General features: G+C 44.4%; 1 protein-coding gene across 3 annotated transcripts in view; it reads right to left on the bottom strand.

The window, feature by feature from the left end:
* DIXDC1 (DIX domain containing 1) overlaps positions 1 to 24,085 on the bottom strand; it is a 64,391-nt gene that overhangs the window by 14,885 nt on the left and 25,421 nt on the right. Inside the window, exons 3-17 of one of the 3 annotated variants that reach the window (XM_060160377.1) lie at positions 23,544 to 23,669; positions 21,382 to 21,613; positions 20,387 to 20,494; positions 14,903 to 15,015; positions 13,364 to 13,512; positions 10,602 to 10,691; positions 8,806 to 8,859; positions 7,080 to 7,130; positions 4,908 to 5,012; positions 4,484 to 4,537; positions 3,915 to 4,007; positions 3,775 to 3,834; positions 3,026 to 3,115; positions 2,518 to 2,679; positions 1,953 to 2,019 (exon numbers count right to left, since the gene is read on the bottom strand). In XM_060160377.1, coding sequence (XP_060016360.1) covers positions 1,953 to 2,019; positions 2,518 to 2,679; positions 3,026 to 3,115; positions 3,775 to 3,834; positions 3,915 to 4,007; positions 4,484 to 4,537; positions 4,908 to 5,012; positions 7,080 to 7,130; positions 8,806 to 8,859; positions 10,602 to 10,691; positions 13,364 to 13,512; positions 14,903 to 15,015; positions 20,387 to 20,494; positions 21,382 to 21,613; positions 23,544 to 23,669 — 1,554 coding nt within the window. Of the gene's footprint in view, positions 1 to 1,952; positions 2,020 to 2,517; positions 2,680 to 3,025; positions 3,116 to 3,774; positions 3,835 to 3,914; positions 4,008 to 4,483; positions 4,538 to 4,907; positions 5,013 to 7,079; positions 7,131 to 8,805; positions 8,860 to 10,601; positions 10,692 to 13,363; positions 13,513 to 14,902; positions 15,016 to 17,616; positions 18,047 to 20,386; positions 20,495 to 21,381; positions 21,614 to 23,543; positions 23,670 to 24,085 lie in introns of those variants that run through there. The other 2 variants (XM_060160378.1, XM_060160379.1) reach the window with 2 other exon arrangements.

Genomic DNA, 24,085 nt, shown 5'->3' with positions numbered 1-24,085 from the left:
AGGGAGATCAGCTCAGTGCTTTGTGACCACCTGGAGGGGTGGGATAGGGAGGGTGAGAGGGAGGGAGACACAAGAGGGAAGAGATATGGGAACATATGTATATGTATAACTGATTCACTTTGTTATAAAGCAGAAACTAACACACCATTGTAAAGCAATTATACTACAATAAAGATGTTAAAATAAAAAAAGAATAATTGGCACACAAGAGTAGCTGAAGCCATGGAAGTAGAAGGGATCACCTATAAAGAATATGAGACCTAAGTCTAGACCTTAGTGGAATCTCAGGGCACATTCAAGGGTTAGACGAGAAGGAGAAGAAGAGGAGGTTGTATCTACTTCATGAGACTACAATCCAGTGAGGGCAAGTACCAAGTCCATCTTGTCCATCTCTATACCTCCAGTGACTAACAAGGGTGCTACATAATGGATGCTCAGTAAATATCTGTTGAATGAATAACTGTTTGGTAGTGAAGTTAAAGGAGAAAAATGTTTCCAGAAGAAGACTATTCAAGGATAGTAAATGCTTTTGAAAAGTCTATGGAAGATAAGGTAACCACTTTGATTAGGCAACGAGAAAGTCAACAGTGATCCAACAAAAAGAACACTAAGTGGAGTAACTGAGTCCAACTAGTCCAACCAGTGGTTTAAGAATTGAATGGGAGGTAAGGATGAAAAAAGAGCAATTGCAGACTACTCTTTCAAGAAGTTTGACATAGGGGAATAAGAGAAGTAAGCCAGTAGCTAGAGGGCTAGCAAGTTACACAAGTGTTTGTATTTCTAGATGAGAGACATTTCAGCTTATCTGTAAATATAGATATTAGATTAACACCCTAGTTTATAAGAAGCTCTGAATTTATTTGTAGTATTTTAAATAAGTAATTCATATACACAAGAGAATTATTCCAGGGAGGGAGAAATTTATTATACTTCTGAAAAAGAATTTCCAAATATTTAGCCGACGTACATTGGCAGTTTATACTAACCTAAAGGAAGTACTGAAGAGGATAACAATAAAATAAAAACCCTATCAAGAAAACAGAAACGACTGGGTCAAAACAATGCTAGAAAAAGAAACTGAAACAAATTTTGGTACTAACATAATTTGTTTCATTCCCAGTGTAAAGATCTCATTCAAGAGGAAAAGATACCTGGAGGCTTGAGAATGCTATCTTATCTACTCTACAAAAAAATATTTTACCTTTCATATTTGTGCAAATGCTTTAAATGTTTTACTTTAGATTTTGTTTATTAATGTGGTTTTAAAAATTATATATTTAACATATAAATCTGGTATGGTCAGCCTTTAACTATTTGGTTTTTATAAATTATTATTTAGATATTTTAAGATTAGGCCTGGGTAAACTATAAAAGGTAAGAAAACGTGAATGCTATTAGACCAAAAGGTAAGATACAAAGTAAAATAGAAATTACTAGGCAGGGTAGATGTCCAACCTGTCAGAATTAACAAGGCAAAAAGATGTAATGAGTGGGCACAGAGCAGGTTCAAACAAACGGAATGACCTATGCACTCAAAGTTTTAATGAAAGTCCACAAAGAAATTAAACTTCTTGCCTCTAGGAAGAACTGGAAATATTCTGTGCTATTTGGAACTTTAGGGTGATTTGTAAGTGTGTTTTTTTTATATATATATTTTGCTTTGCTTGGTGTAACTATTTTGAGCTTGTACATTTCCAAAGATATTTTATTTAAGATATTTTAGCCTCTCTGAATCAGCAGCACCTTGCACGTGGCCAAATGGTACTCAGGTGGTGGTGATGATGATGTTATGGGTCTTCACAGTCCTAGAAATAACTCAATTCTAGTATTGCTACAGAAACAACATATTACAAGAGTGAAGTACTACAAGAAAAACTCTATCCCCAAAATATCAGTAGCATAATAAATACTAAGTTTCTGATCTAATATGCTAAGCAATAATGAGTACTTACTTGAATTAGGGGGCCAGGACTCCCGGTATTCACTACCTGCTTGAGTTCTGGGTGACTTGCCCCGAACCTGGGGAGCCACACAAAAATCACGAGAGTTATAATTAATGGGAGAATTCAACCAAGAAACTTAAATCCTAAAAGTGTACCTAAAATATATACTTTTCTACCACATCTTTTTCCACAGTATATAAAATTGGACATGTTTATTCTAACAATAAAAATGTACATTTATAAAAAGCTTTTTAGTTTCCAATGTTTTCCCCATATATTTCCCATATATAATGCCAAGTTCATTCGGGGGGAAGAGGACAGAGAATAGGCAGTAAAGGGACACCTGTGGGTCAAGAACCACAGTTCCTTAGACAGTTACACAGCTGCCAAGAGCAAGAGTTACCCGTGAATTCCCTCCCTGGACTGTCATACCACGATGAACAGTCAGCTCCCCAGAGAGGAAAACCAAAGAGAAAAGCAACTGTATATCTTAGCACTGCCTTCATCTACATTAAAATTGATAAGACCAAGCTTCTTTGGGGGAATAAGAGAAACACCACCGAAAGAGGGTTACCCTTCTGTCCTGTTTCCTCTGGGTCTCCATGGCGTGCAGGCGCTCCATGAGGCTGGAGATGCCCTGCTCCAAGCTGTCGATGGTGTGGTGCTGAGGGTCGTGGCCACTGAAGCTGTTGCGCAGGCTGCGGAGGGCATCCCGAACAAGCTGCAGGTCACTGCTCTGTGGGCAAAAACGTGGTGCTGCTGGCATGGCACGCTGCCATGTTATTAACCACATCCCAACTGCTGGGCTTAAGAAGATACAGGTGAGAGGTTTCCAGAAGAGATCTTTTATTTTTGAGGGAGGAGGTGTAAAGTGTAGAAAATTTTCCTCCACAGATACAAGCCCACTGTTTGTCCACTAATTCTTAATTTTGGATAGCAAGTGCCTCACAACTTTACACACCCAACAGATGCAAGAATTGGGGAATGGGGATATGAAAGGCCTACTCCACTGGCGATGGCTAGGCTACTCTTCTGGTTTTGGCTGGAAGTGGCAAGTCTGTACTCAAATCCTAAGCACCTACCCCTCTGTGAGTGACTGAAGCAGCTCCTTTTCCTGCCACTGGAAGGAGAAAACCATTGCTTTGAGGGTTGTGACTGCTGCAGTGGGTCACCTATAGCGGCAAGAAGAAATGATGCTTCTATAATGGAGAATTCCAAAGTAAGATGTCCCACCTTATTTTTCCTCTTTACACTGGTCACCTCCTGACACAGTGCAGAGATGTTTTTCCCTTTTGTTCACTGCTATATCACCAATACTTGACACTCAGAAGGCACCGCAGAATGCAGAGTGAACAAAATGAAAACCTCGCCTGGAGGCCCCAACCTAGCCTCTGCCTGGCCCCTGGAGGGCCTGAGAATGCTGCTCCAGCATCTCCTGCCTTTGCTTCAGTAATAGAAAAAAAAAAGAACACTGACTAGTATTTTTTGAGCCTAACTCTGTGCCAGGTGCATCTACCAGGACTGTGTTTAGTAACTCAATGGGTTATCTTATGTACACTTCATAATGTCAGAGAAGGCCACTGTCATTTTCCAGATGAACATTATTTCTAAGGTTCAAAAGTGAAGCAAATGAAGGTACACAATGGTAAGAAAGTAATAAAGCTGGAATTTGAAACCAGACTTTCTTATCCCAGAACCCGCACTTGTAAGTGCCTCGCCAAATCGCCTCCTGACAAACTGACCTGTGGTGTTGGTTCAGCCCTGAGTCGATAACAGAATCTCCCTCTCTGCCCTTGTAAACATGGGAGGGAGACCCCGAGTGGTAGGTTACCTCCTCTGCCTCTCTTTTCATACAGTGAGCCAGAAGGACGTCTTTGTGTTCCAGATCCACCTGCAAATCAGACACTCCATCAGAAAAGGACTTGTTCAGGTCAGAGGGGCAGGAAAGTCCGTGGCGGAACGTGTCCCCACCTGCTGGTAACTGGCCTCAGAGAGTTTCCGAAGTGCTTCCTCCAACTTGGCCTGGTACTGCTTCAGGAGGCGGTCCTTCTGCCCCAGTTCTTTCTGCAACAGAGACACAGCCTTCAGATGCACGGCAAAGCCAAGGACGTCCAACGCTTCACCTGCTGTGATGCAGTTTCCACCTGAGGAAAGCAGAGCCTCAGAGGGAACAGCCCTTTCCTCAAGCTGCACGGGAAGACGTTATACACCATGGGAGCCTCACATGGAGCAAAGGATTCTGGGAAAGGGAAGGAGGATGGGAACTACCATTAGCAGGAGGACCACTGCATGCCATCCATGCTAGCTAGAGGTAAAGGTTAAGACTGAAGTGAAGTTTCCAGACTCCTAGTTCTGTGTTCTTGCTCCTAGCCATGCTATCTACCTTCAGGGTTAGTGGATCAAAGGAACTCAGAAAAGGATTTCCTTGCAGAAAGCAAGAATGAGAACAGAGTACTTAAGTGCTGTTTGAACAACAGCAACAACAGGCTGTTCACCAAAGGTCAGATGGAAATAATTTCCAAACTGATATACATTCTTACTTTATATTCTCCCAAGAGCCGATTCCTCTCGTCTAGCTTCCTCTGCAGATCCACCTGCAAGAAGAATAAGAAAGCATTCTTTGGTGTGGAAGTATTGTCTGCCAATCCAGTAGGAAACCAGCTACTTAGTAACTGGAGTTGATGTTGGCAGTTACAGCATACAGCACAGAGAGGGCATGACTATGGTAAAAAAACACACAGCCGCTCTCCACATCTTCAGTGAGATAATCAGACTATAGAACCACAATGCAGCCTCAGTGTCTCAGTGCCCTCAAAGTTGAAGGGCTCGAGGCCAGTGTGGCAATGGGCTTTCACCTAGGAACAGAGAGGAGTCTGATGGGGAATAGATCTAAACGGACTTTATACTGTATCCTACTTTGCTACCTGGGGCTCAGTGAAGTCCAAGTTCACTCTTTCAACTCACGTTCTGGTTGTGCAGCTCATCTTTGTCCATATTTGCCCTCAGTAGTTCTTGTTTGAGCTGAAGGACAGACGTGTCCTGCTGAGTCAGCCTCTGCTGCAAGGCATCCTGGGGAGAAAGCACACTCACTACTGCGGTCCCAACTCATCAATCGGCCAGTTATCACTAAACTGGGAGACAAAAAGGGTACAGGGTCTTGCCACAGGAGATGAGCAGAAATTTTTCAGTTCCCTTCCAGGACACTAGAATCTAAAGGAAAATCATGTCCATTGTCCTACCAAGCTGATGGAAACCTGATTTTTTCCTCCATCCATTACTTGCCCCTACTTTCCACTGCATTGCTGACAGCATGATGGCCTAGAGGAAGAATAAGTGGTCTTTGGGATCAGACAGACCTAGTCTCAAATTACACGTCTACCACTTGCTTACGTGACAGTGACCTTGGACAATGCACTCTCCCTCCTACCTCCCTGGCTTTCTTCTCTGTATCTTGGGCCTATAAATACTCAATCTAGATGAGCTCTTTTGCCCTAGAGGGCTGGGCCCTATCACTGTCTGACACCCTTTTCATATAGGAGCCCTGGAATCACTGCCACCCTGCCTTCTACAGCCCTGCTGCTGCCCTGCTTCCACTGCCTTCCAGTGCTTAGTGTGGACCAGGACTGGGATTCTATTTCCATGTTCAGAAATGTTCTTAGACTGATGCTTCCTCTTCCCAGTGTCATAGGATCCTACAAGCTTTAGGCTATCTTTCTCTTAGCTTGGACCATCTTGGTTTCCACCAGGCCTCAGACAAGGTGGGTTGTACATACTTATTTAAAAGGATCAGCTATGACACAATCCTCCAACCGTGGTGACTTCAAATGGAACTAATGGGCTGGAGCTGCATCACAGGGGATTTGCCCTGATTTTTCTCTCTTTACAGACTGCAGAGAAACGGTGTAGGCTCTGGAAAATGTGGGAGCCCACTCTTCAATATGCTGTCTTGCCATGACAGTACATGGCAAGATGGTCTAAGATGCCCTTGGCACTAGTGGTGCAGAGGAATGTTTCCCAAAGTGTGCTCCATGGGATGTTAATAAGTGTTACATGGGGGAAAAAGCACTTCTGTGGTTAATAGTCTAACTTTTTTTAGGCCAAACTCTTTAGGACAGACCTTCTCTGGTCCTTTAATATGCTATTATTCATTGTGACTCTTCAAGCCTGTAGAGCACTGCTTCTTATTTGAGCATGAAACATGCTGTTTTCTGGAGTATCTCAAAGGACTAAGGCTACAGAATATACTCTGGAAAACGATGCTGAGTTATACCCTAGTCTAGCCCATGAATGGGAGTATCGGGAAGAGGAGAGGGAAAAGCAGCAGCTTGAGAACATCTTTTTCCACGTCCAGGTATTCATTCAGCACATATACTCCTACTTGGGTGAAATAACATATAAGCAAGATTATTAGCTAGATCACTGTTTGTATTGGCAAAAGACTGGAAATAACCCAGAAGACTATCAGTAGGAACTGATTAAATGAATTATCCGATATACACATACTGGAATACTAAGGTCTTTATGTACTGAAATAGAATGATCTCTAAGATACATTGCTAAGTGAAAAAAGCAACGTGTCAAACTGTATTTATAATATGTAATTATTTGGGGAAAAATCACATGCATACATATTTGGTGCTAACTGATAAGTTGCCTCCAGGAAAGAGAACTAGGTGACTGGGAGGACAGGGCCGGAAGGATTATCCTTTTGTACCCTTTTAACTTCAAACCATTTGAATGTTAACTATTCAAAACCTAAGTAAATTACAATTTCTAAGAGTATATTCTTCTTAGAACTGAAGAAAACTGACAAAAAACTGTAACTGAAGAAAACTGTAATAACTGATTGTTTTCACACATAGAAACAATCAAGGTGGCAGAGGGAAGTGACAGGACCATGAGTCATAACCACCAGAAATAAGCCTCAGCAAAAGAGGTATATTCCTCCACCTGTCTCACTTCCCATCCACAAAGCCCTCTCTTTACTAGTAGCACGGAGCCTGTGAAAGGCCCCATCAGATGTACACAAGAAAAGACTATAGGACCCAGCTAGCCCCCAAGTACCCACTCTTATCCACAGACTGCTTTACTTTGTAAAGAGTTTATTTAAAGAGTTATATGTCTTTTTTTTTTTACCTTTATCCCCTGTAAGTTTCTGCCTTCTTGTTTATACTTCAGCAGCTCCTTCTGCAAACCAAATATAGTTAGATCAGATGGTAGCATCTGGGTTGCTTCAGAAGCATTACCTCATTCCGTCAGTCAGAACACAAAATTCAGATAACCATTCCAAGAAAAATCAACCTTCCACCGAGGCAGAAGGCAGCTCTGCCTTCTAGTAAACAGTAAAGGCTGACGCACAGAAACAAACAGGACCCATTCCATTCTTCCCTGTGGCACCCAGGCTCAGCTGTCCAGTCGTCCAGGCTCAACTGCCCATGCTCTTTCTTGCCAAGAAATAAGATACCATACATTCCCATAGGCTCTCATTCCTACATTTAGCAATCCTCACCAACAGGGAAACTTAATCATAAATCATAACAATCTAAATCCCTCTCACTGAAATATATGATCATATCTTAATATGGCTACCCCCAATTTCATGAAATAATTATCTTCATTTTTAATGTTCAGAAAGGATTAGAGTGCTTCTGTTCTCGAAGAGTGTATTGTTCTTTATGGACCAAACAAAAACACATTTAGCCCAATAATAAAATACTTAGTTAACCCTCCCTTACAACAGATTATGACTGTTACTAGGACAGAGATTATAGGAGAGGAACACCCACAACTCAGACTGTACTCTCTTCTTTTCCTATTGCACCCCATCAAGAGTTTGGAATTAACATATCTAAAATGGGGATTCTTGACCTGGACTCCACAGATGGGCTCCAAAGTTACTCCAATCAAAATTCAAGTCAGTGAGTGGGTGTGTGCGCTTTCATGCAAATTTCTGGGGAGAGGGTTAATGGCTGTAGTCATATACTTACGGCCTCAAAAAAGCTAAGACCCACTGAACTAAAAGAATTTTGGAAAGTGTTCATTAAAAAACACCATACTAGGGGTCTTCCCTAGTGGCGCAGTGGTTAAGAATCCGCCTGCCAATGCAGGGGAAACGGGTTCGAGCCGTGATCCGGGAAGGTCCCACATTCCACGGAGCAACTAAGCCCGTGTGCCTCAACTACTGAGCCTGCGCTCTAGAGCCCGCAAGGCACAACTACTGAGCCCACACTCCACAACTACTGAAGCCCGCACGCCTAGAGCTCGTGCTCCTCAACAAGAGAAGCCACCGCAATGAGAAGCCCACGCACCGCAATGAAGAGTAGCCCCCGCTCGCTACAACTAGAGAAAGCCCATGCGCAGCAATGAAGAACCAATACAGCCAAAAATTTAAAAATAATTAATTAATTAATTAATTAAAAGTTCTCATCGCAAGAAAAAAATCTGTAACTATGTATGGTAACAGATGTTAACTAGGCTTATTGTGATTATTTCACAATATATACATATGCTGTATACCTGAAACTAATATAATGTTATGTCAATTATTTAAAAAACGACCATATTGATATTAGATCCACTGTTTATTTTAATTAAAAAGATAAACAATATGAAACATTTCAAATATACAGAAAAGTATAAGCAATAATGACACAGATACCTATTACTAACCACTGAGATTAAAAAGGTATCACCTTTTTGCTATATTTAGGACATATCTCTCTCTCTCAATTAAAGACATAATACAGATACAGCCAAAGTCTTGAGTCTGAATCCTTCCCTGCTCCCCATTACTGTCCTGAAGTTGGTGTGTAATAGTCCCGAAATTTTTTTCAAAGGGCAAAATGTACATTTCCTGACATACCTTTAGGTCCTGATTCTCCTCCATACTCTGATCCAGACGACTTTGGATTATAATCTGAATGTAAGGCAAAAAGAGATAGTTATGTACCTATGCTGTAAAATTCAGACAGCATTCATTCAACAACTATTTATTGAGCAGTTACTAGATGCTAGCCCTGTACAGTGGCTGCAAAGAACAGGAAACAGTCCCTGCCCTCCAGTGATGCATATGGCAGGAGTGGTGCAAGTAGATGAATGTGGATAAAGTTTAGAATGAATATGTGTGTGTTGTGTGCAGGGGCTGGGCAAGTGGAAAGAGAAATGACAAGAGATGAGGCTCGAGAGGAAAACGAAGCAGGATGATGAAGGGCAATGGGGAACTGATGAAAAGTTTTAGGCAAAGGGATGACAAAATAAAATCTGCTTTGAAGTCAAATTACTCTTGCTGTCTTATGGAAAATGAATTAGAGGAGGACAGGACAGGAATCAGGAAAAACAGTTAGAAGGCCACCAGAATACTGGATGGAGGCCTGAAATTAAAGTAGTAGCTGTGAGGATGGAGAAAACTGGATGAAGATATTTAAAAAGTATACTGAAAAACTTGGTGGCTAACTGGATATAGAGGGAAGGGCCGCAAAGGATTCTAGGACGAGATTCAGATTTGTTTGGGGTATTTGGGTAGATGGATAGTGATAAAGAACAGAAACCTAAAAGACAAGTAGTTTTGGGGATGGGGAGAGAAAGAAGAGAAAGGTATTTAATTTAGGACTCATTGAAATTGAGATGCTTATGGGGCATATAGTGGAGATAATCAACAGGCAGGTGCATGTTACATTTATAAATGTAGAACTCCATGGAGAGAGCTAGGCTAGAAATAAATATTTGAGAGGCAACATATGAGACAGGTGGGAAGCAAGTGAAGTCATGGCAGCAGGTATTACCCAGGTGAATGGACAAGATAGAAGAGGGCCCAGAGTGGAACCCTGAGGAGCAGCAACATTTAAGGCACAGGCAGAAAAAGAGAAGCTTCAAAGGGGATGTGAACTAAGAATGCCACCTGCCAAGTCAATAAAGACAGCCAGCAAGCCACCGCAGGACAACGGCCTGGGCGGTGCGCCCTGAGAGAATTCAGGGTGGACACAAAGAATGCCCACATCTAGCAGTCAACTGCTGCAACCACCTCTGAGGAGACTCAGGATGAGAAAGCGCAGGATCCTGGCCCCAGATAGCTGAGGTGCACATCAAAGGAACGACTTCAGTGAGCCCAGACTCTTGCATCTTCCCATACATAGAAAAGCACGAAATTCCTTGAAATACCCGGTTTTCTTTTATTAAGAGTAATCTTTTGATGTTCTGACTACCTGTTTTTGTTGCAAAAACTCCTATATATCCTGGCTTCCCCCCTTCCTTTTCGGAGCAGTCTCTCAGAGTTATCTGAGATGCTGTGTCCTGGGCTTAAGTCCTCAGTTTTGTCCTTAAGTCCTCACCGAATGACACATAAGCCTTGACTTTTACGTTGTGCATTTTTTATCAGTCGACAGGGACCTGAATGTAGACTCCACAAGGAGAGGGCCTGAGGTCTGATCTGTCCTTCAGGTGTCTCTGGCTCTTTGAAACAGTGTCTGGGACATAGTCAGCACACAATAAATATTTGTGGGAGAAATGAAGTAGTAGTCAAACATATATGAGGAAAACCAGAATAGTGGAAGTCAGGGAAGAGAGCATTTTAAGAGGGCACAGATGAGTGTCCAATGCTAAAAATAAATCAAACACTCAAAGCAGATTATTCAGTGTCCAGTCACAAAAGAAGGAGCTCACCAATTGTTCCTCGGGATTGACTCCTCGTTCACAGAGGGCCAAGGGCCTCTCCTGTTCATCTTCGGGTAAGGATCCACTGAGCAGTAAGGCCTGGACAACCACAAAGGCAGAAAGAAACTTAACTCCCATCAGATGATGGAGTCTAGAGTTGGCCTTGGTAAGCTCATCCCAAAATGAAACTACAACTGGGCTTCCTCTAGAAATCTCCCTGGTAACCGTGGACCCTTAGATACCTCCAACTGCTCATCCTGAATCTGTCTGGAGTGCTTTTGTCCGGCCGGTGCTCCAGGCCTCTTTCACCTCTCTGGATACACCTGAATCCTCTGCTCCAAGGCTCCTTGGCCCCAGAAAAAAATTCTAAAAATAAACTTTCCTTTCAAAAGTGACATTTCAAACCAGAGCTGTTTAAACTGAATTCTACCAGCTGGAAAGTGAACTAGAAACAGTGTAGAATTATCCTGGCATAGAAAAGTTTATTATAAGGAATTATTTGGAATACATTTAGAGCTTGGACTTGGGTTTGTTTGATTCTTGTTTCATTTAAAAATTCTTCATTTTTGCTCCCTAGGGCAACCTGGATAGAACAAGAAGGAAAACGTATTTGTGGAAAGGTGTCCGTATTTATTTCAAGGCTTCACACCAGGCTTTGTTTTCATTAGAATATTGGCGGTGGGGTGTCGGGTGATGCAGATTTACCCTGAGGCTAAGGAAGCTCAAACCTCAGGGCGCCTTCCCAGTCCTGCCCCTCCCAGGGTCCTATAGCTAACATTGTAGTCATAATCTGTAATCTTAATTCTTAAAGAAGCCCCCCCACAAATGGTATGCTTTAGGACCCCCAAAACTTGGATCTACCCCTGCAGGTAGGTACAAGACCTACGGGCTCAGTGAAAGATTTAAAAATCTAGCACCATTTTGTATCAAGATTTTTTTCTCAATCCAATCCAAAGAGAAGAGATACAGAGGTTAAACCTTGTTTCAATAAATATAACATAAATTACATCATAAATGTTGGTATATAAAATCATTTTAAGATCCAGCCACTACCAAGTCTACCAAGTACTAATTAATAATACAATTTTAGCCAAGCAAATGAATTTGGTTATCCCATGGAGTTGTGGCAGGGACCTGGGGAGAACGACACTACAGAAATACGGACTCTAGGGTCAAAGTGTTCACCCAGCTCTAATAACGTACACTAAAAAGTCAGAAATCCTGGACGTGGCTCAGGATGCAACTTGGTCATCACTGAAAGAGTTAAGAAGCCCAGTGGATGCTGTGAGCCCCATTGTATTCTGTAATGGAACTGAATTCTCATTGTGATCCTGAGGCTGTGAATTAAAACTCCTCTGTTTGCAGGGAATATTAGGATGCTGACTTTCTGCCTGTTGATTCTCTTCTTTTTCTGTCTAATCCGCTATGGGATTTCTCCCAGATTGAAAAATGCAAACCAAACTGAAAACCAAATTGATGGATATCTATGTTCATACAATGAAATTATCCTGGGAAAAACCTGGTTGAGTACAATCCCAAAAGTCTCCATGCTTTAATCCTTCCTATTAAAGGACAGCACAAAAAAACCATTCCACTAACTAAACCATTCCTTATTGGAGGGACAGAGAAGGGAACTAAAAGGCAGACATTTAAAAATACAGAGCAAATGAGGGAAGAGCAACAACCTCCTTGGGAATGTTTAGGCAGTAAACGTTCCTCCAACCCCTCTCGGTTCCTGGGGCATACATTATGCAAATTATTTTACCACTGCACGAATCTCCCTTTTTCTTTAGGAACGCTTTGTGTCCCCACCCTGTTGCTGGCTGGCTGGGAGTACGCCCTCCACCGCCTGCAGGCTGCCAGAGCCACTCACATAATGTGGGCTTTGTTTACGTGTCCATAAATATTTGACAATTCAGAAGCAGTGCAGTTCCCAGCACAAACAGAAAGGAATATTCCTAGGCAATTTCAGGGTCATCAGAACACTATAAGGGCTCCCCCAAACACGGACAGACACACAAAGACGGAGGACTGAGGGGGGTCATTCAGGGTAGGAACTAAGTCAAGTGGGTCAGTTGGCCTCTGGGGGAGATTTGCTGGCACAGAAGGTATAGGAAAAACTGAAGGGCTTTGTTGCCCTTCTACCTGATCATTATGCCTTGGCGTCCACTTACAAATGCACTAAAAGTGAGCTAAATCCCTTAGCTAGACCAGGCAGAGACCTGCAGCATTACTGGCATTTACAGCCTTCCTGATGGTGAATTCCTAGGAGAAAATCCTGACTCTTCACAATGCCATTCTTCGGTGAAAGCTGCCATTGCAGGTCTGTGGCTGCAGACAGGGGAGAAACCCACCCACAAAGCAGAGAGCCAGAGTAGATGTTTGGTAATGGTGGATATGGCTCCCATGCTTGCAGAACTCCTAACAGCTGTGCTGTCAGCAAGAGTCCGTGAGGCCCATTTAAGCATACTCACTTGTAAGGGGTTTTCTGCTCTTCCTGCATTACTCCCTCTATGTAAACTCCCCAATTCTGACCTCATACATAACTGAGTCAGTTTACTTTCAACTGATCCTAGTGACTTAAAAATAATAAACAATTGGTGCGGGAATTCCCTGGTGGTCCAGCGGTTAGGATTTGGCGCTTTCACTGCCATGGCCGGGCTTCAATTCCTGGTTGGGGAACTAAGATCCCACAAGCCATGCAGCCCCGCCAAGAAAAAAAAAAGGAAAAAATTGGTGCACCAAAGACAAACTACGAGGGAAAGAGCTACCTGTAATCCTGATATCATTTTCTTGGCTTCCTCCATTTCTTTTTCCAAATGTTCTTGTTGTTCCAACAGCTGTTCTTCCCATGAAGTCTCCAGATAGGGCCGGGGGCTGCCTGGTCTCCAGTCCCGGGACAATGGAGAGTCTGTCTCCTCTACAAGAGGAAAGGAGGGAGTACAGTTCATGTTGAAGAAAACTGAGCTGCAGGCAGAAAGCAGTTACAGACCTGCGTGTTCACAGGGCCAGGTCACCTGCCTGCTGAACCTTCTCTCACGGCACAGACTGGACTCTCCACCAGGTGGGGTTGTGAGACAGAAGGAACTGGCCATTGACTGACTCCAGGCTCACGGGAGTGACGCTTATTCTGTTGGGGAGATCCACCCTCTTTCAAACCTTCAGGAAGCAATAAGACTCCCTGGGAATCTTGGTATGGGACAGATTTTACTCTTAATTCTCTAGAATTGGCATTCCTAGAGCTTGATCCTGCCGGCTACAAAGGGGGAAGCTGTCAGAGGCAATGAAAACAAAATTCCTGTTGGTTGCTCTGGAGCTTCAGAGGGAAGACCTCAACTCAAATTCCTTCGACCGTTCTGTTATGACTGAACCCCTTTCACGTATAACATTGTGTGAGTCACAAAGGAAACAAACCATACTTGTACAAAGTGTTTCATCTCTCTCTCTGGTTTTATTTCCCTATCTTTACAGTCTCTTTGCTCTGATTTCATTCATAAGAATGAATATGATAAGTATAATCCCTCTGGCTTGTTGTGCGACTAAATGAGGTAACCTATGTGCAGGGCCCGCGGTAGCTGGTTCAGAGCCAGCACTCTGTAAAGGCCTCCCTCTCCCTCCCCAGGGTGCCAGGAATTTCTGACTCAGGAACAAGACTGACTTTTTCGTACTAACACCAGGGCTAGATGGGAAATGGAATAAGGAAGAATTTAATTCCAGTTTTCCTTCAGAGGGCTTCAGTTTCATTATACTCCTTACAGGCAAATAAAACTCTAAGTCTTGTGCTTTGCTTCTTCCATGCTTTCCTCTCTGTTTAATGTAAGAAAAAGATCGACTGAGACAGAGGAAGAAGTCTACACAAAGGGAACTCTGTGGTCCTTTCTGTAGCCTTTATACCAAACATGATGCAGACCTGCTCTGTGCTGTATGTTCTCACAGATGCCTCACCTCCTACTATATATTCCTGGCCCCAATTTAAGTTAGAGAAGCACTGAAGTTATTTGCATAACACAGAAATAATAAAAACTGTTAACTTGAGTAGGCTTCTGCCTGTTTCAAAGTCATCTCCTAACTCATAGGCAGCCAGCTAATGAACAGCCTGTCTACACGGCTGCAGGATATTTGACAGCTAGGACATCAGAAGTGACAATCTATGAGAGGATACAACATTCACTGGCTACAAAGCATTAGAGCTCTCTAGAGTGGACCCTGCATGCACAGAATATGGAGGGAGAAGGCCAAGGAGACAGTCAGGACCCCCAGACTCTTGAAGCTGTTCCTTGAGCCAACCCAGGCAGGCTGAGAAATAGTACCTGTTTTGTTCTCTATTCCTTCAGAAGGAATAATCACGAAATCTGCCTTCTCCTCCAACTGGGTTATAATAGAGTCGCTCTTTGCACTGTGGATAGGACTGGGGGAAGTCAGGCTGTGACCAAAGGAAAAGAAAGAGAAACAATTACTGCGAACCGTTGTTTAGAAGCCAGCTTTCCTAATTTATCCCAGAAACGTGTTCTTATTCATCTAACTCCTACTGCCTAACACAGTGCCTGGCCCACAGCAAGAACAAATGTTTGTTGAATGAATGATGAGCTTGTTAAATGAATGAAATGAATATTGAATGAATGAATGACCCAGTCCCAGGAAGTCTTTTCCACAACAAGGCTGCCTTTAAGCCTAGCTCACTGAGAAGAGATTTACCAGAAGGATGGATAATCTAGCATTTTAAAGAACTCTAATTTTGTTTGGTTTGGCTTTTTGTTTTTGTTTTTTACTTAACCACCACCTCCTCCACCATCATCCCTGGGCCCAAGTTCAGGGGCTGCTGTAGTATGTGTTTTAGTAGCTTTGGGAGCTGGAAGGAAAATCTATTTCCAATACGTTGATCTTTCACTGACACATGCAATACCAGCAGAGTAATCACGGCAGATCAGCTCTGGGCTGATCCCAAAGTACGGGATGGTGTGGAGGGTGCCTCAGAGGGGAGAAACTGCTGGAGTGTGGACAGTGCCAGGCTGGGCAAAGGAGCAGTGACATATCAACAAAGCTAGGACATGATACAGAAAAGGATGATACGTCAAAAAGGGGAAAGACCTGCTAGGGGATGGTAAAGGTTTACTTGATTTACTGCCATCAAGGAGTTATTCATATCTCTGCCACACTATTTTCAAATTGCCATCAGAAACCTTGCAACAATTCTTAAATTCTAGTATAACTACTAGCCTTGGAATGAACTGTTTGCATTTTTAGGGAAGCAGAATTTTAAATCTCCAGAAGCAAATCTACAGGACACGATGGGAATGTGGCTGATGCTTCCATCTGAAGAGCCATCTTTCTTTGCACCACACCTTGAGAACATCAGCACTGAAACAATCTCAGGGGTTGTGGGGTCTGCAGACCCAGCCCCCTCTCAGGAATTCTTTCCAAATCCATCACCCAGACAACAGTGCAAGTGTCTTGGATTCATTGACCCACTTAATGTGCCCCTGAAGTCTCCCAGCCACGATCAGGAGTTAACATTTCATCTTCCTAGAAACCACTAAAAATAAGAGCCAAGCACACTGGAGTTAGCAAGAAATTTCAAAAATCTCTGAAGCAGCCTGAGGACTAGTGTCTCAACCTCCTCGTTGTCCAGAGTTTTGGGCTTTGGTGGGAATGACCTCAACCAGTAACACACCCTCATCCTTATTAGAACCACAGAAAAAAAAATTAGTTTTTTGCTTCTTCAAATTAAAAAAAGTCACTTAATCATATCTATAGATCTACAACCCAAACAGGCAAGATGGGAGAAGAGAGGCAAGAAGTGGTATTCAGAAAAGGTAATTGCTTTACAGAACTCTCTTATCCATCTTTCACCACTTAGACAATCTGACTTCCAGGCCAACATGCATTAGCTGCTAGAAAAGCATTAGTCTAAGGGTACTATGTCATTCATAAGAAGAACAGATTTATGACACTTCAGGCCTCAGCATCCGCCTTCTTATAGAAATGGGGGTCCAAGTGCAGAAAGAGGTCTGCACCAGCTGCTCCTCTTTGAGAAATGATAAGACAACACTTTCTCAGCTGACAAGGTGTTATGGCTGACATGTTCCCTTGCCTGCATTTAGCTGGACCACTAAATGTGGGTATGTGTGAGACGAAGGGGGCGGGGGCGGGGTGGTGTGAACCTAGGATGCAGGCGGAAAAATGCTTTCCTAAAAGCAGAGACGCATGCTCAGCTCCACTGGCTCCCTCCTAAGTGAGCTGTCTCCCATATAAGGGCAGAAAGAGGCGGATGTCTGCATATCCAACCCCACTGGGGGAGTGGCAGAGCAGCCACAGGAAAACAACATTTCTCTTTCTTGAATTGGGGCTGCCAGTGTGTGAGGCCACGGAGAGGTAAAACCATGAAACTAACTGGCCAAGTCAAAAGGTAAAGGATCTGAGGAAGAAAAATCCTGAGGCACGTGTCAGAGCAGGCATCTTGCCGCCTCCCCAAGACGAACCTCACGGATGAGGATGGTACACTAAATCCTCTGCCTCAAGTCAGACAAAAGTATTTTAATGCTAATTAATTATATGATTTCGGCTCTCCCTGATTAGCTTTAAAACCCTATTTTATAAACAAGTAATTTCCTACTTGCCATCATAATCCTGTCAAGGAACAAGTGATTACAATATTAATTCCCACAGGTCTAACATCTCTCCAATCTTATCAGACAAACAATCTCCCAGAAAAGCTACCTTCAAATTAGAGTCAAATCAATTTTTTTAAAAAAAACGGGTGCTGGGCAATATGAGTTCTGTTCCGTCCTGAAGTGCCTCCTTCTGTAGAGACCAGACAGGGTCAAGGTCCACTCCTTCCCCTATGCTGGTTGCAGCTTCCTAAATCCACTGTATTTTACAGTGATAATCCCAGGCCAGCAGCCTGTTCTCCCCAATATAGCGCCCTCACCGATCCCCGCCTGTCTCTGGCTAACAGCATCCTCCAGTCCTGGCCCTGCTGCCACCCATGCCCCCCACCTCCAAAGCCAAAGTGGCTTCACCTCACCATTTGACTTGCGTCCCTCCCATGGTCCCCCTCGTGGCTCTGGCTTCAGCAAGTCGGCTTCCCGGGGTGAAGTGGGAGGCTGAAAGTCACAGCGCTCCCCAATTCGGGCATGTCTCCCCGCGCTGAGGCCCGAAGAACGACTCCACGGGCAGGCCAACTACCAGAGCCGCTCGCCCCGGTCCCGAGAGGGAGGAGGGAGGACAGAGAAGCAGGCGTCTCGGCCCCAGGGACGGGGATGCTCCCGGTTCTGAGGCGCGCTGTCCCAGCAGCTCAGACACTGCAGCAGCCCAGCCTCGGCGGAAGCCGCCTCCCCTCGCAGGCTGCGGGTCCCCGGCAGCGGCATCGTGGTCTCCGCGGCCGCGCGGCTCCGGGCGTGCCCCCGGGCGCAGGCATTTCAACCCATCTCCGACCCACCGGAGAAAGGCTGCCCGCAGCTCCGGCTGCGCGGTCGAGTCCCGGTCGGGCGGCAGGCAGCGATCCCAGCTCCGCACCGCCTCCCCGGTCCCACCCTCCCGACGCCCTCCCCCGCTTCCCAGGCTGTCACTTGCGGGCAGGCAGCGCCGGGCTCGGACCCAGGCTGGCGCTCGGCCGGCCGACTGAGCTCGAGGCGGAGCGGGGCGGGGCTGCGGGGCCCAGCGGGAGCCCCTGGCGAGGCACCGGAGAGGCCGCCGGTCGGCAGAGGGAGGGGTCTGTGGTCCCGGTCTGGAGAAGCCCAGAACTGATAGCGGTGCCTTCTCCTCTCTGAACCCTGCCTTCGTGGGCACGGAGGTCGGGGTGGGTCTAACGCGGCTCCTTGTGGGAGGGGGCTCGCCCGGAAACCCGCCGAACGCCTGTCTCCCGCACCCGCCCCTCGGGCGTTTCATGTGTTCTTTTTTCCCAGCTAAGGATCGTTTTGCTTGGATATGGTGAGAGGCTGGCCCGAGGTCTACAGGTCTACGAAGCAACAGGCGGGCAGTCGGGCAGGGCTTTGCCAGGATGTCTCTCAAGGAGCAGGGGGAGGGGATGGGACAAAAGGGCCTGTCTTTCCTACCTTCTGAACCACTCCCCGTTCTGAATCACATACCAGGGACCTCCTGGCCTTCATGGATCACTTAGACATTAGGTGGACTCCCCCTGAGTGGGGGGTGGCGGAGGGGGGGAGGGGTGCAGAATGTGCCAGAGCCTTCTGGGTCCCAGCGTGCTGCCTGAGGATCCCAAAGAGGTGAGTGAGAGGTTGGCTTAGAAGAAAACGGCCAAATCAGGAAGGAGAGAAAGAGGAAAGCAAACTATTCTTTGACCCCTCGCCTAGAAAACTGTCACTGTCGACCCACTGGAGCCTGATTTCCAATGGCCCCTAATTCACACGGTCTCATACCCCTGCTCCCAGTCTGAGTTCTGCCAGACAGGAGGAAAGCAGGTGCTCTCAGGAAAAAATCTAGACTCTTTTTTTCTCTAACTCTGGCAAGCACTATCAGGCACAGAAAAGTAAAAGGCCTGAAGCCATGCAGGAAGCAACAGATCTCATTATACAATGAAATATCCTTTGATTCTGTACCAAGTGATAGTCCAAGCAGCAAGCAAGGAAGGAATGGTTTAGATTCTCAGTAAAAGCACATCTATTGCTTAATGGGTACAAGGGTTCCTTTTAGGGTGATGAAAATCTCTTTGGACTGGAGAGAAGTGATGGTTGCACAATATTAATGAAGGTACTACATACCACTGAATTGTACACTTTAAAATGATTAATGGCTAATTTAATGTCATGTGAATTTTAAAAATAAAAAAACACAACTATTAAATGTGAAAATTAAAGTCGAGCAAGGTTACCAGTATATTAAAATGATGGAAAGAATTCCATGTGACCTCAGCAAATTAGAAAATGGTCCATCAAACTAAGATGGAATTTTATTAGGAAAAGAAATAGGAGGAAGGAAACAAACACATAAAATACATACATATTAGACAAAGAACAATTAGGCTTAACTATAACAGACTAATCCTGGGTTGAGGTAAGAGAGAAAAGGTTATAAGAGCATAAATTAAATATGATTCAGCAATGAAATGAAGTTAGTAAATAAGCTAACATGACCTGGGGATGTGTTTATAGGAGCATGATTTACATGAGCCAGGAGAATAATCTTTTTCTGCCACTATACTTGGCATTGATCAGGCTTTTATTAGAGCACTGTGTCCTGTTTTGGTCTCTGCATTTGGGTCTAAGGGATATAGACAACATTTTTCAGCTAGAGTCACACACATTGTTAGCCCACTCAAATGTGTACTAATCGGCCACAATTCCCAGCCCTGTAAATGAAAGGTGGGAACATTCTAAAGGCTCTAAGACAACTCTGTTCATTTTCTCTTGCTATGAGCTTTATACAGCCTTCTCAGGCCATAACTTAAGAGTCAGACTCAGGCACAAAGGCAGTGCAATGGAACTGGCTCTCACAAACACTGGCAGCTGATACGCAAATATCAGGGCTGGGCCCTAGGCAAATATCGGGCTGGGCCCTAGCAAGTCCCAGTCATGCCCCCACGTGGACACAGCAAAGCACTGGCACTGATGTGTAGGAAATTCACAAGCATCCCAGCCTACCCTCCTGTCAGCACAAAACCACAGACCGTGCTGAGGGCTACCCCTTTAAAGCCAAACATAAACTGAGGGAAAGAGAAAGGGCTTCCGTGCCTTATTGCCTGTTGCATTACTACCTGAAGCTGACAACCCTGAGAATCCCCACAATTCAGCTCTTAGGGAGGACTGTGGTGGTGAAGAATCTGAGGCCACAGTTACCTGGAGCAGCTGGACTCGGATGGGGACCTTTGCTGCCCTTCATACTGCTGCACCAGGGCTCGCACGCTCCAGCATGGATTCCCAATCTCCTCATCCACGCTGCTGTTCCTAAAGGCAGAGGGCACCAGCGAAGGAGAAGGTGTCAGTCCTTCAGGTCAACCCAACAAGTACTGATAGACACCACTTTGGGAGCACTATGGGAAAAAAGATGAATAAGGCAAAGCCCCTGCTTTAAGGACACTTGAAACCTAGTAAGAAAGGTAGATACAAAAAAACAGTAATTTCACCAATCTCTGCAACACCTCAGAGTCGTGTTCCCTCTCAGCAGACGCACACCCACAAAGCATTTCCTGCCATGACTCTCTAGGACAGCCCGCCCTTTAGGATACACTCCAGGGGGAGACTCAGGGATGAATCGGGATGTTGCTGCCACATATATCTCCCAGTGCAGAAAACGCACTGTGCCAAAGGCATCTATTTAAAACTCTGGGTACTTCCCTGGTGGTCCAGTGGTTAAGAATCCACCTTCCAAGGCAGGGGACATGGGTTCGATCCCTGGTCAGGGAACTAAGATCACACATGCTGCGAGGCAACTAAGTCCATGTGTTCTAGAGCCTGCATGCCACAACTAGAGAGAAGCCTGCGGGCTGCGACCAAGAGTCCGCGTGCCACAACTAAAAGATGCCGCAACTAAGACCAGATGCAGCCAAATAAATAAATACATGAATATTTTAAAAAATAAAATAAAACAAAACTTTGCACACCAAAGCAAAAAATTACATATACGATTCCTTTACTTTCTACTAAAGGCAAAATAAACATCTCTAAAAGAGAGGGCCTTTTTTCTCTTTTGGAGTGCCCTCTCCAACCTCCATTCCATGCTCTTTTCTGCAATGTGGGCTGTTTAGGTGGTATTTCCCTTTACTGCACTATATCATTTAAGGGAAGAAATATCAGAGTGGGTTGAGTTCCCATCCCCAGATTTCCATCCTTACCTCTGTCTGTATCGAAAGACATCCCGCCCTGACCGTGACATGTCGTGACACACATCAGCTAGGGCGGCAGCTGCTCCCTGGGCCACAGCAGTGGCACAGTGCGGCTGGTGACTCTGCAGAGGGGCTCTGGCGTCCTGTCCTTGGTTCACTGTCCTGCTGGAGCCTGGTTTGAAATGAGCTGCCAAGGCCAGGACCAGCCTCATGATAGACTTCAGGTTGCCTTCCACGATATCTGAAGATCGGAACAGACCGAGAGGTCCTAAGAGAGAGGTAGAGAGCTGAGGACTCCTTCAGTTACTACGTATTTGCTAGTGAGCAGGTAAGCAAGGCAATCAAGCTCTCTGTGTTCAACAGGGAGACAGAGTATTTGAAAGCAATTACAATAACGTACAATAACGTGTGAGAGGAGAAGTACAGGATTCTCTGGGAGCTCAGAGAAGAAGCATCTTGTCTAGTCTAGAGGGCTCTGGGAGGGATTCCCTGAGGAAGTGAGTTCTAAACTGAGACGTGACTGACCAATAATGGTTTATCAGATGAGGGAAGGGAAGGAAAAGAGTATTCCAAGAAGAGGGAACAGCAGGCATGAAGGTCTAGAGGTGAGACAGCACGACACACCCGAACTGCGCCCTCCAGTATGGGAGCCACTAGCCACATGTGGCTATTGAGCACTTAAAAGGTAGCTGTAGTCTGAGCTGAAACGTGCTAGTACTAACCTAGCACACACACAGAAACAGAATGAAAAATCTCATGAGACTTAGTACAAAAAATAGAATGTAAAATGTCTCATTAATAGTGTTTTACATTGATCATATGTTGAGCTGATAATATTTTGGATATGTTGGGTTAAGTAAAATATATTATTAAAATTATTTTCAACCATTTCGTTTTTTTTTTTTTAACCGTGGCTATTAGACACATTCAAGTCATGTATGAGACTCACGTTATATTTCTATGGCACACGCTGTGGAAGAGGAACAGAAAGCAGCTCAGCATAGCCAGAGATCAGAGTTCAGGGGGAGAGGGTGAAAGATGGAGGAGGATGAACAGAAGGTGAGGTCAGAAAGGGCATGGTGAGCCAGAGGAAGGACTCTTAGGATTTTCTCCTAAGGGCCCTCAGATGCAGAGGAATGGCATGAGCATATATACTCTTAGAAAGATCATTCTGGCTGCGGTGTGGAGAGCAGAGGGGAGGGGGACAGAAATGGATGCAGTGGGACTAATTAGGAAGCTGTTGCACTTCTCCAGGTAAATGACAATGATGTCCTGAACGGCAGTGTTCCCTCAAAATAGCCGACTTTAATGGGCCAGATCCCCAAGCCCACTCCTCGTGGGGACCAGATCTGAGATATTATGGCATTCTAAATTTTGTCCTAGAAAAAAAAGAGAAATGCAGGCAGAAAAAAATATAATAGGTCTGGTTAACATAAGGAAATAGGTAAAATTCTATGTTTTAGTTTCATAGCCTTTTAAATAAGCAAGGCTTCCAAAAGGATTGATTGATACCTTCTACAGGCACTCTCAATGGTCAGTATCTGCCCCGCATGAATGAGCCCAACACAGAGAACACTAATAACACACGAAAGGAGGGCTCCCTCCTGCCCCCCATTCTCATTAGAGCCACAGGCAATCAGGCCCAGAAACTGAAGCTGAAACAGAACCAGATTATAATCAGTTCGACAGAAGCAGTGAGAGGACCTGGGAGCCTGTGCCTTCTGAGGACACCTACACCATTTCTTCCCTGAAGCCTGGGCTCAAACTGGATTGAGAGGTGTCCTCTTCTGGCCATGTGGCTCAAAAAACTCAAAAAACATAATCTATCTTAATTTTTGATAGCTTAAACAAGACATTCTAAAATTAATATCACAATTTTATAATTTCTTTTCTGTTAATCTTCCTACACACACTCAAGCAAAACTTTACTCAGTTAAAATGAATAGAGAACTTCTATCTTCACCCAGGTTTCCAAAGCACTTGGATTTTGATAATCGCTCTGTCCCAAGAGGATAACTTTCTTTATGGAAAAATGATACGAGGTCGTGGGCCTAAGCCTACTCGAGTCTACTCGGAACGCTCAGCTACATAACAGATAGTTCTTCTGAGGGTGACAGTCACCAGGTAAAGACGAGTGTACTCACCCACCACGGACAGGATGAAGCACTGACCTTTAGCTGAAGTCTGGTGCATACGAATCTTTTTGGAGGCTACAAACTGTAACACTTTCTCCACATTATTTTTCATCTCCTGCTGGTTACTGGGACTCAGCTGTACACCACTCAGCTTTTCTCCTGCTGTTAGGATAAAGAAAATATTTGAAGTTATGGGGAGCAGTACTGTCACAGTTTCATAGTAGCCAGACACACAGAAAGAGAATATTTGATGTAAACACTAAGATTATCTATAAATATGCAAGTGAGTTAGGCCTTGGTGTTTGTAATTTGGATGGGGAATAGGAAAATGAAAGTCTTTTGCAGGGCCTTCAAATTTTCAAATTTATTCCCAGGGGCCTGTGAAGTTGCTGTGCATACATTTTTTCATTCAACAAATATTCATGAATATTCATTCAACAAATATTCATGAATATTCATTTAACAAATATTCAGCACAATATTCACTGTGTGCCAGGCCCTATTCTAAGCACCAGAGAAACAGCAATGACCAGGACTTCGTCTTTCCTTCCATCATAGAGTTTATATCTGTAGGGATG

This window comes from Lagenorhynchus albirostris, chromosome 9 (assembly GCF_949774975.1).
Source record: "Lagenorhynchus albirostris chromosome 9, mLagAlb1.1, whole genome shotgun sequence".
Lineage (NCBI taxonomy): Eukaryota > Metazoa > Chordata > Mammalia > Artiodactyla > Delphinidae > Lagenorhynchus > Lagenorhynchus albirostris.
This window is presented reverse-complemented; position numbering and strand designations above follow the sequence as displayed.